Source organism: Neophocaena asiaeorientalis, unplaced genomic scaffold (assembly GCF_003031525.2).
Source record: "Neophocaena asiaeorientalis asiaeorientalis breed wild unplaced genomic scaffold, Neophocaena_asiaeorientalis_V1.1 scaffold260, whole genome shotgun sequence".
Lineage (NCBI taxonomy): Eukaryota > Metazoa > Chordata > Mammalia > Artiodactyla > Phocoenidae > Neophocaena > Neophocaena asiaeorientalis.
In genome coordinates, this window is record NW_020173404.1 from 207,334 (window position 1) to 222,375 (window position 15,042).

At 34.8% G+C, this 15,042-nt stretch overlaps 1 protein-coding gene across 2 annotated transcripts in view; it reads left to right on the plus strand.

Moving 5' to 3' along the window:
- Nucleotides 1-15,042, plus strand: part of DENND4C (DENN domain containing 4C) — a 125,514-nt gene that overhangs the window by 45,262 nt on the left and 65,210 nt on the right. For both annotated transcript variants that reach the window (XM_024747153.1, XM_024747154.1), the window contains exons 7-10: nt 1,163-1,229; nt 2,274-2,332; nt 3,217-3,361; nt 6,484-6,659. In XM_024747153.1, coding sequence (XP_024602921.1) covers nt 1,163-1,229; nt 2,274-2,332; nt 3,217-3,361; nt 6,484-6,659 — 447 coding nt within the window. The remainder of the gene's footprint in view (nt 1-1,162; nt 1,230-2,273; nt 2,333-3,216; nt 3,362-6,483; nt 6,660-15,042) is intronic.

The window sequence follows — 15,042 nt, forward strand, 5'->3', positions numbered from 1 at the left end:
AATTGATTAATTGATGTTAAAAGTAAGGTTTTGGTTTTAGCATTGATAGAACTCCACATGCTTTCCCTTTGATTTGTAATTCTCTTCATCATGGAAATGTTTTGTAAGCAAGAAAAATAGATGTGGAACCACTGTCTTTTTAAAACCACATCTTTTCTGACTTCTAGTGGCATGTTGACTTGTTTATTATAGTAAATAACTCATGTATCCTGCTAACAAAGCAAGTCAAGATCTTTGGTGGAAATGTGTGTGTGTAAACAGATTTTTCTTAAACTTCGCAAAATTTCACAATATAGCAAAAAGATTATCAGTGAAGCATACTAGTTTAGTGGATAAGAGGGGGCCAGTTACCTGTAGGTTTTAAAGTAATGCTGCTCAAAAATCAACTTTATAAAATAGTAAAAGTACTATGAAGAAACACATCAAAATTTGGTGTAGCAATATGGTTTCAGCTTTCTTGTTTTATTACTGGAATGACAGCCTAATGGTTCATAATTCTAGATTTAACTTTCAGCTGTCAGATTAACTTAAAATTGATTGGAGTAAATTTAATGTTAATAATAAGTTAGCAGCCTTTTGAAAAATTAAGGTTCTATGAAATTTGTGGAAAAAAAATCAGTGTATATCATCAATTCTTTTTTTTCAGTTGAAGTAATACTTTGCATTTAGTGGCTCCTAAGAGCTCAAAACTTTGGAAAGACTTGAGTTATTATGTATAGGTGGAGAAATAGGACAAGTGATTTGCCGGAAGTTATAGTGTAAGAACTATATTAATTTAATTAATATTATTAGATTGAATTCTGTATTAGTTTTGATTCATTATATCACAGTTAGTTGCTCCCCATACTGATACTGATAACCAGGGCAATAAATGTTAGCTTCTTTCATGAAAACTATATTCATGTTATTCTTATTTTCCTGGTGATAATAGGGTATATTAATCTGGACTTTTAATCAGGAAATACATTTTGCATTTTAGAAGTTGCATTCCACTCATAGTGGAATGAGTACATTTATTTACACTAAGTAAATTTATTTAGCTTAAGTTTTAGGTAAGTGGCTTTGTCAGGTCCAGGATGATGAATAATGGTATTTAAGATCTGTTAAAATCCATGAAGCATTTTAGAAAAGTAATTATCTTTATTTCAAAAATTTTTTCTAGGCACATTTCACATTTTATGCAAAACATCCCTTTTCCTTCACCACAAAGACCAAGAATCCTGGTACAGGTAATAAAAAACAGTATGTTTGAAGGGAGTGCTGCATATGTTCATTCCAGTCATTGCAATGTGGATGCTATGGCCCTTTTGGTTTGAGGCGGAGCAAGATGCATCCATGAAATCCTTGAATTTTCTGTATTTTATATCTTTAGCTCATATTCTTTTGTACTGTTTTTTTGAATTTTGGGTATACAGAATTGGAATAATTACAATACTTGGTTCATGACATCATCATTGGTTCATGTGTGGCCTTTATGTAGCCTACTTTAATAATGTAAAACCCAAAATTATGTTGAGGGCATGTTTTTAATATTCGAGTGACTAATAAATATCAAATGTGAAATTGGTTATGGTTGGAAGGCGGAAGTGAAGCAGTCTATAATAGTGTTGTTAAAGGACCAGTTTCTTTTTATTTCCAGTCAGTGGCAGACCTATATAAGTATATAGCTTGTGACGTAAGCAGCTTACCATATGAGATCAGTATAGACGTGAACAGGTCTATTCCCTGTCCAAAGACATGAGTTCACTGATAATGTACTTGGATATGAGAGCAGTGTCAGAGTGCCATGAAAGTTTCTAAATCGCTTTCTCTCTGTTTATATACTGTTCTTCCTGGACCAATAACAGTTTGCAGACTAATCTATAGAGGCAAGCTATTTAAACATTTTTTTCTAAGATGGTTATTAACATTATATGTGTTAGTCAAATATTGTTAATCTTGAATGTATTTCAGTTCAGCAAGTATTAATATATATTAAGCAATTGCCAATAGAGAGTAAATAAATTGGAGGCTTTTAAAAAGCAGTTATTCCATAATTTTTAAACAGCTGTATTTTAATCAGTTAACTGAATCAAAATTCAGTTGAATTAACCATTTAATTTTAAAGAACTATATACTTCTAAGTAAATAACAGCTATTGTTTTATGTTTTAGTACATGTTTCCAAAACTGTATCAGTCTGCCTATTAAACTATTTTCCATTTTACCCTTGATCTAAATATTTAGGTTTCAAAATTGGCTTGGTTAATTTATCATTTTTTTTCTTTTTTTAAGCTATCAGTCCATGATGCGTTAATATTTTCACAACCAGTTTCTACACCTTTACCACTAAGGTAATTAATGGTATATAAAATAATACATTTGTTCACTTGGAGCAGAATGCTTTAAAATATTTTAAGGGTTAGTATAATAGAGTTGTGTCATCTTTACAAACTAAGAATAGCCTTAATGTTTCTAACTTTGATAGCTGGGGCCATTCAGCATTTTAAAAATGGAACACTTAAAGAAAGTTGCAAGATTGAATGTGGGGAATACCTCCCTTTTCCTCTCATCTCCCTTCCGCATATCCAGTTCCTTACTAAATGTTCAAGGTGAACTGATTTTACCTCCTAAAATGTCTTGAATCTATTGGCTTCTCTTCATCTGTGTTACTAGTCCAGGCTAGCATGACCTTTTACCTGGACTACTTCATTATGAGCCTCTTAATTGGCACTCTTCTGCTCTTGTCTTTCAGTTTTTTATCCACACTGCAGCCAATGTTTCCTTCTGAGAATGCAAATATAAAATTGTTGGAGAATGCAAATATTTTTATTTTGGGCATAATCTCTTGTTGTTTTCATCCCTTCCTTTAATACGCTTTAGTCACAGTAGGTTTATTTCAATTTCTTGAACATGACAATTGCTTTTCCTTGCTTCAGGACCTTTGCAAATGTTGTCTTCCCACCAACCCCTACCTTCTTTCTTTAGAGCGTAGCTCAAATGGCTGTTCTTCAGGAAAATCTTTCCTGATAAACGCCCTTGTTGCCAAAGGATGAGTTTGAATCATTCTCCTATACCATCTTATTAAATTTGCTACTTTTCAGTGATAACTAAATCAGGACTTGAAATTAATATTAGATTTTCAATTTATTAATATTTAGGAAATAATTTAATAAGCAAATCTTAGCACCTTTTGGTGAAATAGTTCATAATCACCTCTTTTTCTCTCCTTTTCTAGTGGAGCCAACTTTAGCACCTTGTTAATGAATCTGGGTCCTGAGAATTGTGCAACACTGCTGCTCTTTGTTTTACTTGAGAGCAAGATTTTGCTGCATTCTCTTAGGCCAGCTGTGTTGACTGGAGTAGCTGAAGCTGTTGTAGCTGTAAGTATAGAATTTTCTTTTTAGTGCAGAATTCTTGACAGAGAATTTTTACTCTAAAGGGAAATTTCCTTCAACCAAAGCTTTGAAATTACCACTAAATATTTAACATAAATGTAGTAGGATGGCAAAGAGAAATACTAAATATAAAGAAAAAAAAGTGATTTCTATTGAGAGAATTTCAATTTCTAATTTTTCATATTTTAGAGTTCTTCAGAGAATCTATATGATTACATAATAATAGAACTTGTGAATGAAGCTTACTGTATTAAATGAGAAGCTCTGGTCAATTTCAGCTGCCCTAAAATTGTGGACATGAATTACATGACTAATTTCTCCCAATTTTAACTTTTAATCATTGTGAGCCAGTAATGTATAGGAATATCTAGGTGATTGTGAAATTGGATAATGTACAGATGTTTAGCTATTGTGAAAAGCATAAATAAAAGTTAAATCAAGTCCTGTTTTAAAACCTCTTGATGGCTTCCCATTGCAATTAGAAGGAGGTCTGATCATGTAGGGCTTTATAGGTCATAATATAGAATTTTGGATGTTCTATTTCTCTAACTCTATTTTCCATTATTTGTTTAATTTAAAATAGCTGACTCTCCTCTCTTCCCTTCCCCATTTTACTCTCATGGAAGTAAGGATCTTTTTTAGGTCTCTTTTTTACTCCTGTGTCCTCAGCATTTATCACAGTTAAATAGCATGGAGTAAACACTCAATAAATACTTGTTAAATCAACAAATGTGGTATGTCTCCAAGATATTAATCTGGTCAGAGAAATGCTGCTAGGACTGAAAACAGTAATAACCATTTGAGATGGTTTATGGAGGGCAAAGATCCTAATTATGTACTAATTTTCCAAGCCTCCACAGTTACATGTAAAAGCTAAAGTTGTTATAACATGAAAATATTTGTTAATGAACTGACCAGTTTTAGAAAGTTCCCGCTCAAATATTTCTTCCTATAAAACTTTAGGGATTATCCATGCCCCTCTGTCTGAATCTCTGTGGCCCAGTCTCTTGCAATGTGAAATCGGAAATCTTATTAAAATGCAAGATTGCATGAAATTTATGTAACCGATGTTGGAGAACAGCCTGAATTGCTTGCAAAACTATTGATAAATGAGGATTTGATAGTAAGGCAAATTACCATTTAAAGAGGAGAAAATTGAAAAGAATCCTGACAGTTTAAATTCCTCAAAAGGAGAGTGATTTGAATATCAAAGAATATTGAAGAGTTAATGGAGCCCCATAGCAAAAATTGTTGGAACCAATGGGTATTCTTGTAAAATTGACATTGTTTATGATTGCGTGCAAAAGTCGAAGGTGAAGACAAGGGTGTCATATTTTGTTGTCCAGTAGTTTTATTCTGAAATTTCTTATGTAGTTAGAGATGTAACGTACCTTTTGTTGAATGGTAGATAGTCAGTTTTCCCTGGAGGAAATCTGAAGTCCTTGCAAGGTCCTTTGCGAGTGGTTCTATCCCTCTGCTCTCTGATACCATTGTCTACTTCTCTCCCTCTTGCTCACTCTGCTCTAGCCATGCTGGCCTCTTTGCTACCCCTGGCACATACTAGGCAGTCCCCACACCTTAAGGCCTTTGCTCTAGCTGTTCCTTTTCTTCAAAGCGCTCTTCTCCTAGATATCCCCTTGACTAAAACCCTCACCTCCTTCAAGTTTCAGCTCAGTGTCACTTTCTTATTGAAGCCTACCCTGTTTGGCCTATTTAATAATACAGCCTGCTTTCCCCCTCTCCTCTCTCATGTTCTAAACTCTAATCGCCTTTACTTGGCTATACTTTTTCTTTTTTTCGTAGCACTTAGCACTCTCTCACATGGTATATATTTTATTTATTATCTTCTTTTTGTTTTCTCTCTTCCTGCTAGACTAGGTGTTGGCAAACTGTGGCCTGTGAGTCAAATCCTGGCCGCCACTTGTTTTTGTAAATAAAATTTTACTGGAACATAGGCCATTTATTTACATAATGCCTATGACTGCTTTCATACATGAAGACAGAGTTAAGTATTTGTGACAGAGACAATATGGCTTGCAAGGCATAAAATATTCTTATCTTTTACAGAAAAAGTTTGCTGGCTCTTATGCCACACTGTACATTTCATGAGGGCAGGATCTTTGTTTCATTCACTGTTACAGCCCCATCATCTAGAACAGTTCTTGGTACATATTAAGTGCTCAGTTACTAGAAAGTAAATAAATGATTGAAGACAGAATTCCAATTCTGTATAACCATCTGGAATAACTGGCAGAGGTAGTAAATGCTATAGGTAATTATTTGGGGTGAGTACTGATGGGTAAGGTAAGAATTGAACTAGATCTTGAAATATAGCAAGGATTTTTGTAGTAGAGGAAAGATTTTGTCATCAATGAGTAAAATTATAATATTGATTATTAAAATTTTAATTTTTTTTTTTTACTTATCAAAATTTGTCTTTTTTCCCTTTTAAAAAGAACACATTGATACAATTAAGGTAGAGCTTTATAAAGGAAAGCTGGTAAAGATTGTTGAGGTATGTTTTATATTGACTAATATTTTTAAGATGCCAAGATTCACTGAAGTTGGATAATATTATATTTATTTGGGCAGTTACAAAATTTTTTTGGTTGAAATTTTTAGTTGACTATTACTATTCCCAAGAGAATCATTTAAATTTTTTTAGTTCTTGGTGTTCTTAGTTGGATTTTAGTCAAAGGTTATCTTGAAAATTAACAGATGAATGAAATGCGTCAGAGTTAAAGATCATGAGTTTGTTTTATAAAATTTTGGGCTATTTTTTCTCCTCTTTCACTTTCTCCATAAAATGGGAATGTGGATTTTCTATAGGCATTAGAAGAATTAACATGCAAAGAGCTGTTAGCATTTTAATTGTGCTTATGATCACTGTGATTCTTGAAGATTTTAATCACATTGGTTCATAGTATTGCCTATCAGTGTTTTATAGTCATTTAGTTTTTGGAATGAAGTTTAATATAGTCATTTAGTTTTTGGAATGAAACTAGACTTAAATGCTCTGTAATGGTCCCTTTCAGTAGTATTAGTTAATTACTAATTCTCATTGCAAATTTAAAACTTGGTTAATTTTTTAAAACTTCTTTTCCCAGATGATCTTTCCATTTCAGTGGCAATGCCCATATATTCCCCTTTGTCCTCTTTCACTGGCAGCCGTGCTTAGTGCACCTTTACCATTTATAGTTGGAGTTGACTCAAGGTATTTTGATCTTCATGACCCACCACAAGATGTTGTTTGCATTGACTTGGATACAAACATGTTATATATGTAAGTTGATTCTTTTTATATTATCTCCATTTATATTTTTCCCCACATGTAGTTATAGCTCATTGAAAGCATATAAAAATATGCTACTTTTAAAAGTTGGTAATAAGTCTTCAGATTCAATACAATGATTCTCAATCAGGACAGGTATCAGAATCCTGGAATGTTGTGTGATTTGAAAAAGATTGTGTTCAATATTGTAATAGTTTATATTGGATAATAATGTTAACAGTAGGCAGGAGATATTTATGTTTATCAGAAGAGAATATGGATTATTAAAAAAAAAAGGTTAAAAACACTGCTTTCAGAGCTCAAGAGATGATATGCTATCTAGGTTTAATTCAAAATCCGTGTGTAAGCTCTTAAAAAATGGGTTTACCTGTTTGAGTTTAGTCACAATATAGGGTAATATGCTGTTTTCTTAGTTGTCAAGATTTGAATTTTATAGGGATTACAGAGAAATTGATATTAAAAATCAGTCAGAGTTTGTGTTTACTGGAGGTGATAAATATGTATAGCAGTGGTGTAACTGAGGGTTCAGAGAGTAGAGTACCACACTAATAAAAGAAGATTCATCCATCCAGTTCTAGATGGTTGTTTAGGAGCGCCCTCTGCAACCCCGCCCTCACAAAAACAACAAACAACATGGGTAAAGGGCAGTAAGTATTGAAACTTCCCTAGTATTAGTGCCAAATTCCAGGTCCTGGAGTGCTTTTATTCTTTACTGTTTGATACCGGCAGAAAATGAATAGAGTGAGAATTTGGGATGAGACTTCAATGGTTACAGCAGTAGAATTGGTTGGGAAAATAGCCTTGAGTGAACCAGAAGAATAACTTAAGGAAGGAAGAAAACATTTAATGTACCTTAAAAAATAATTTTGAAATGGATCTACCATTGTATTTTGAAAACTGTGTAATTGTGGTAGCTCTTTACTATGTTTGTCTATTATTTGGGTTTTCAGTACTTTAAAAAAATTGAAGTATAGTTGATTTATAATATTGTACTATTTTCAGGTACACAGCATAGTGATTCAGTATTTTTACAGATTATATTCCAATAAAAGTTATTAAAAGGTAATGGCAGTAATTCCCTGTGCTATGCAGTATATCCTTGTTGCTTATTTATTTTATACATAGTAGTTTGTATCTCTTAATCCTATAATCCTATCTTGCTCCTCCCCGCTTTCCTCTCTTCACTGGTAACCATTAGTTTGTTTTCTATATCTGTGAGTCTGTTTCTGTTTTGCTGTACTCATTTTTTTTTATATTTTAGATTCTACATATAAGTGATATCACACAGTATTTATCTTTCTCTCCCTAATTTCACTAAGCATAATATTCTCTAGGTCCATCCATGATGCTGCAAATGGCAGAATTTCATTCTTTTTTATGGTCGAGTACTATTTTATTGTGTGTGTGTGTGTGTGTATATATATATATATATATATATATATAATCTTTATTCATTCATCTGTTGATGGACACTTGGGTTGCTTCCATGTCTTGGCAATTGTAAATAGTGCTGCTATGAACAATCAGGTGCATGTATCTTTTCGAATTAGTGCTTTCATTTTTTCTGGATATATACCCAGGAGTGGAATTGCTGGATCATATGGTAGTTCTACTTTTAGTTTTTTGAGGAACCTCCGTACTGTTTTCCATAGTGGCTGCACCAGTTTACATTTCCACCAACAGTGTATTAGGGTTCCCTTTTCTCCATATCCTCGCCAACATTTAGTTTATGTTGTCTTTTTGCCGAGAGCCATTTTGACAGGTGTGAGGTGATATTTCACCGTTGTTTTGATTTGCATTTCTGTAGTAATTAGTGATGTTGAGCATCTTTTCATGTGCCTGTTAGCCATCTGTATGCCTTCTTTGGAAAAATGTGTTTTCAGGTTTTCTGCCCATTTTTTGATTGTATTGTTTGCTTTTTTGATAATGAGCTATATGAGCTGTTTGTATGTTTTGGATATTAACCCCTTGTTGGTCGCATCATTTGCAAATATTTTCTCCGATTCCATAGGTTGTCTTTTTGATTTGTTGATGGCTTCCTTTGCTGTGCAAAAGCTTTTAAATTTAATTAGGTCCCATTTGTTAATTTTTGCTTTTATTTATTTTGCCTTAGGGGACAGATCCAAAAAATACTGCTATGATTTATGTCAGAGTGTCTTGCCTGTGTTCTCTTCTAGGAGTTTTATGGTTTCAGATCGTCTATTTAGGTCTTTAATCCATTTTGAGTTTATTTTTGTATATGGTGTGAGGGAATGTTCTAATCTCATTGTTTTACCTGTAGCTGTCCAGTTTTCCCAGCACCACTTATTGAAAAAACTGTCTTTTCTCCATTGTATATTCTTGCTTCCTTTGTCATAGATTAATTGATTGTAGGTGCGTGGGTTTATTTCTGGGCTCTCTGTTTAGTTCAGTTGATCTATGTGTCTGTGTTTTGCCAGACACAAAACATGCTGTTGCTGTTTTGATTACTGTAACTTTGTAGTATAGTCTGAAGTCTGGGATGGTGATACCTCCAGCTTTGTTCTTTTTCCTCAGGATTGCTTTTGTAATTTGTGGTCTTTTGTGGTTCTTCATGAATTTTAGGATTATTTGTTCTATTTCTTTGAAAAATGTCATGAGTATTTTGATAGGGATTGCATGATTGCTTGGGGAGGTATTGGTCATTTTAAGAATATTAATTCTTGGGCTTCCCTGGTGGCGCAGTGGTTGAGAGTCCGCCTGCCGATGCAGGGGACGCAGGTTCGTGCCCCGGTCCGGGAGGATCCCACATGCCGTGGAGCGGCTGGGCCCGTGAGCCATGGCCGCTGAGCCTGCGCGTCCGGAGCCTGTGCTCCACAATGGGAGAGGCCACAACAGTGAGAGGCCCGCGTACCGCAAAAAAAAAAAAAAAAAGAATATTAATTCTTAAAATTCCAGAAGAGCAAGGGGCATCTTTACATTTCTTTGTATCATCTTTACTTTCCTTCATCTGAGTTTTCAGAGTGTAGGTCTTTCACCTTAGTTAAGTTTATTCCTGGGTATTTTATTCTTTTTGATACAATTTCAAATGGGATTTTTTTTTTTTACTTTCCCTTTCTGATAGTTCATTATTATTGTAGAGAAAAGCAACAGATTTCTGTATATTAATCTTGTATCCTGCAACTTTGCTGAATTCGTTTATTAGTTCTAATAGTTTTTGTGTGGTGACTTTAGGGTTTTCTTCATTTTTTTAAAAATTGAAGTATAGTTGATTTACAGCTCTATAGCCAAGTGATCCGTTATACACATACATTCTTTTTTTGTGTTCTTTTCCACTGTTGTTTATCACAGGATGTTGAATATAGTTCACTATGCTGTACAATAGGACCTGTTGTTTATCCATTCTAAATGTAATAGTTTGTGTCTGCCAACCCCAAACTCCCAGTCCTTCCTCTCCCTTCCCTCTTGGCAACCAGAAATCTGTTCTCTGTGTCTAGGAGTGTGTTTCTGTTTTGTAGATAAGTTTGTTTGTGTCATGTTTTAGATTCTAGAGTTTTCTATGTAAAGTATCATGTCATCTCTAAATAGTAACAGTTTGACTTCTTCCCTTCCAATTTGGATGCTTAATTTAACGGGAAGGCTTTCAGCTTTTCACCATTGAGTATGATGTTAGCTCTGCATTTGTCACATATGGTCTTTATTATGTTGAGATATGTTCTCTCTGTACCCACTTTGATGAGAATTTTTATGATGAATGTATGTTGAATTTTGTCAATTGCTTTTTGAATGTCTGTTGAGATGATCATGTGTTTTTTGTCTTTCCTTTTGTTAATGTGGTGTATCACATTGATTTTACATATTTTGAACCATCCTTGTGTCCCTGGAATAAGTCCAACTTGATCATGTGTATGATCCTTTTTATATATTGTTGGATTTGGTTTGTTATATTTTGATGAGGATTTTTGCATCTATATTCATCAAAGATACTGGCCTGTAATTGTCTTTTTTTGTAGTGTTTTTGGTTTTAGTACCAGGGTAAAGGTGGCCTTGTAGAATGAATTTAATAATTTGGAATAGTTTCTTTAATACTTTGGAATAGTTTTAGAAGGGTAGGTATTAACTCTTCGTTATATGTTTGGTAGAATTCCCCTGTGAAGCAGTCTGGTTCTGGACTTTGTTGGCTGGGAGTTTTTTTTTAATTACAAATTCAATTTTACTGCTAGTGATTGGTTTGTTCAAAGTGTCTGTTTCTTCTTGATTCATTCTTGGCAAGTTTTGTGTCTAGAAGTTTATCCATTTATTCTAGGTTGCCCAATTTGTTGGCATATAAGTTTTCTTAGTATTCTTTTACTTTTTTTTTTTTATACTTCCATGGTGTTGGTTGTTATTTTTCCTTTTTTCATTTCTTATTTTTTTTAATTTGGGTTGTCTTTTTTCTTCTTGGTGAGCCTGACTGAAGGCTTATCAATTTTTTTTTTCTTTTTTCAAAAAACCAGCTCTTGGTTTCATTGATCTTTTCTATTTTTTTAAATCTCTTTCTTATTTATTTTCTCCCTGAGCTTTATTATTTCCTTCCTTCTGCTGACTTTGGCCTTTGTTCTTCTTTTTCTAATTCTTTTAGGTGGTAGGTTATGTTGTTTGAGATTTTTTTTGTTTCTTGGGGAAGGTCTGTATTGCTATAAACTTCGCTCTTAGAACTGCTTTTTCTGCATCCCATAGATTTTGGAGTGTAGTGTTTTCATTTGTCTTGAGGTATTTTCTGATTTCCTCTTTGATTCCTTTATTGACCTGTTGGTTTTTTTAGTAGCATGTTTTTAGTCTCTGCACATTTGTTCTTTTCTTGTTTTCTTTCTGTAGTTAATTTCTAGTTTCATACCATTGTGGTTGGAAAAAATAGTTGATAAAATAATTTCTATCCTCTTAAATTTGTTAAGACTTGTTTTGTGGCCTAGCATGTGATCTGTCCTGGAGCATGTTCCATGTGCACTCGAAAAGAATGTTAATGATGCTGGTTTTGAATGTAAATGTCCTGTAGATATCTATTAAGTCCAGCTGGTCTGTGGTGTCATTTTAGACTGCTCTTGCATTATTGACTGTCCATTGATGTAAGTGGGGTTTTAAAGTACCCTACTATTACTGTATTAGTGTCAATTTCTACCTTTGTGTCTGTTAGTATTTGCTTTATATGTTTAGGTGCTCCTGGGTGCACGTATGTTGAGTGTAATATCATTTTCTTGTATTGATCTCTTTATCATTTTATAATGCCTTTCTTTGTCTTTTGTTATAGCCTTTGTTTAAAGTTTATTTTCTGATATGAGCACTGCTACCCCCACTCTCTTGTCATTTCTGTTTGCATAAAGTATCTTTTCCCATCCCCCCACTATCAGTCTTTTTGTGTCTTCAGCTCTGGAGTGAGTCTCTTGTGGAAAGAAGGGTCTTGGTTTTTTGTCCAATCAGCCACCATATGTCTTTTTTTTAAAAATATTTATTTATTTTATTTTTGGCTGCGCTGGGTCTTGGTTGCAGTATGCGGGGTCTTCGTTGCGGCATGAGGGATCCTCCACTGCAGCATGCAGGCTCCTCATTGAGGTGTGCGGGCTTCTCTCTAGTTGTGGCGCATGGGCTTAGTAGTTGTGGCATGCAGGCTCTGTAGTTTGGGTGTGTGAGCTTCAGAGCGCATGGGCTCTGTAGTTGCGGCATGTGGGCTCTCTAGTTTTGGCCCACATGCTCAACAGTTGCAGTGCATGGGCTTAGTTGCCCCATGGCATGCAGGATCTTAGTTCCCTGACCAGGGGTCGAACCCACGTCCCCTGCATTGGCATGGAATTCTTTTTTTTTTTAATGGTAAATTTTATGTTATGTATATTTTACCATGATTTTATTTTATTTTTTTAACATCTTTATTGGAGTATAATTGCTTTACAATGTTGTGTTAGTTTCTGCTGTATAACAAAGTGAATCAGCTATATGTATACATATATCCTCATATCCCCTCCCTCTTGCATCTCCCTCTCACCCTCCCTATCCCACCCCTCTAGGTGGTCACAAAGCACTGAGCTGATCTCCCTGTGCTATGTAGCTGCTTCCCACTAGCTATCTATTTTACATTTGGTAGTGTGTATATGTCAGTGCCACTCTCACTTTGTCCCACCTTACCCTTCCCCCCACTGTGTCCTCAAGTCCATTCTCTGTTCTGCATCTTTATTCCTGTCCTGTCCCTAGGTTCATCACAACCTTTTTTTTTTTTTTTAGATTCTATATACATGTGTTAGCATATGGTATTTGGTTTTCTCTTTCTGACTTACTTCACTCTGTATGACAGACTCTAGGTCCATCCACCTCACTGCATATAACTCAATTTCATTTCCTTTTATGGCTGAGTAATATTCCATTGTATGTATGTGCTACATCTTCTTTATCCATTCATCTGTCAGTGGATACCTAGGTTGCTTCCATGTCCTGCCTATTGTAAATAGTGCTGCAGTGAACATTGCGGTACATGTCTCTTTTTGAATTATGGTTTTTTCAGGGTATATGCCCAGTAGTGGGATTGCTGGATCATATGGTAGTTCTGTTTTTAGGTTTTTAAGGAACCTCCATACTGTTCTCCATAGTGGCTCTATCAGTTTACATTCCCACCAACAGTGCAAGGGGGTTCCTTTTTTTCCACACCCTCTCCAGCATTTATTTTTTGTAGATTTTGTGTTGATGGCCATTCTGACTGGTGTGAGGTGATAACTCATTGTAGTCTTGATTTGCATTTCTCTAATGATTAGTGATGTTGAGCATCCTTTCATGTGTTTGTTGGCAATCTGTATATCTTCTTTGAAGAAATGTCTATTTAGGTCTCCTGCCCATTTTTGGATTGGGTTGTTTGTTATTTTGATATTGAGGTGCTTGAGCTGCTTGTATATTTTGGAGATTAATCCTTTGTCAGTTGCTTTGTTTGCAAATATTTTCTGGGAGGTGGATTCTTAACCACTGGACCACCAGGGAGGTCCCACCATATGTCTTTTGATTGGAGCATTTAGATCATTGACATTTAAAGTAATTATTGACAGGTATGTAATTATTGTCATTTTATTACTTGTTTTCCAGTTGTTTTGAGGTTTTTCTCTGTTATTTCTTTTTGTTTCTTCCCTTGTGGTTTGATGATTTTCTTTAGTACTATGCTTCTGTTCCTTTCTTTTTAGTTTCTGTGTAACTATCGTAGGTTTTTGCTTTGTGTTTACTGTCGGGTTTATATATTGTTGACCTATAACTATGTCTACTTTTTGTTTTAAACTGTTAGTAATTTAGTACAAACACATTCTAAAATATCTACATTTTTTTTTTACTCCCTCTCCCCACATTTTGTGTTTTTGATGTCATATTTTGTATCTTCATGTTTGTCTCTTAACTGTTTATTGTAGTTATAGTTGCTTTTACAGTTTTTTGTCTTTTAATCTTCATATTGGCTTAAGTGGTTGATCTTCAGTCCTTACTATATACATTTGCTTTTCCTAGTGGGATTTTCCCTTTCCTATAGATTCTTACTTTTTTGTCCATTTAGAGAAGACCCTTTCACAGTTCTTTTAGGGTAGATTTAGTATTGATGAACTCTTTTAGTTTTTGCTTGTCTGAGATCTTTATCTCTCCCTGTAGTCTAAGTGATAATCTTGCTGGGTAGAGTATCCTGGGTTGCAGACTTTTCCTGTTCTGCACTTTGAATATATCATGCCACTCCCTTCTGGCCTACAAAATTTCTGCAGAGAAATCAGCTGATAGCCTTATGGGGGTTCCCTTGTATATGACACTTTGCTTTTCTCTTGCTGCCTTCAGAATTCACTGTTTACTTTTAACTTTTGTCATTTTAATTGTGATATGTCTTGGTGTGGGCCTGTTTGGGTTCATCTTGTTTTGACCCTCTGTGCTTCCTTTACCTGGATATCTGTTTCCTTCCTCAGGTTTGGTTAGTTTTCAGCCATAATTTTCTCAGATACATTTTTGATCCCCTTTTCTGTCTTTTGGTATCCCTATAATGTGAATGTTGGTATGTTTAATGTTATTCTGTAGATCTCTTAAACTGTTTCCATTTTTTTAAATTTGTTTTTCTTTTTTTATGTTTTTCTTTTTGCCTCTTGTTAGTCCCAGTGGTCCTCCAGCCAGCCAAGGGGGCTTGTCTACCCTGTGTAGGACTCCAGGACTGGGGTACCCTATCTATGGCTCTCACCACTCACTCCCCTGAGAGGGTGTCCACCTGTGTAATCTCCCATTTCCTCTGAGTCCCCTCCCCTGGGCACAGGTCCCAACCCAATCACTTTTCTTCCCTTCCATGTGTATCTTTCTTACAGCCTTGGTGGTACAGGAGTCCATCTGCCAGTTTTCAGTTAGTTTTTCATGAGAATTGTTCCACATGTAGATGTATTTTTTGATG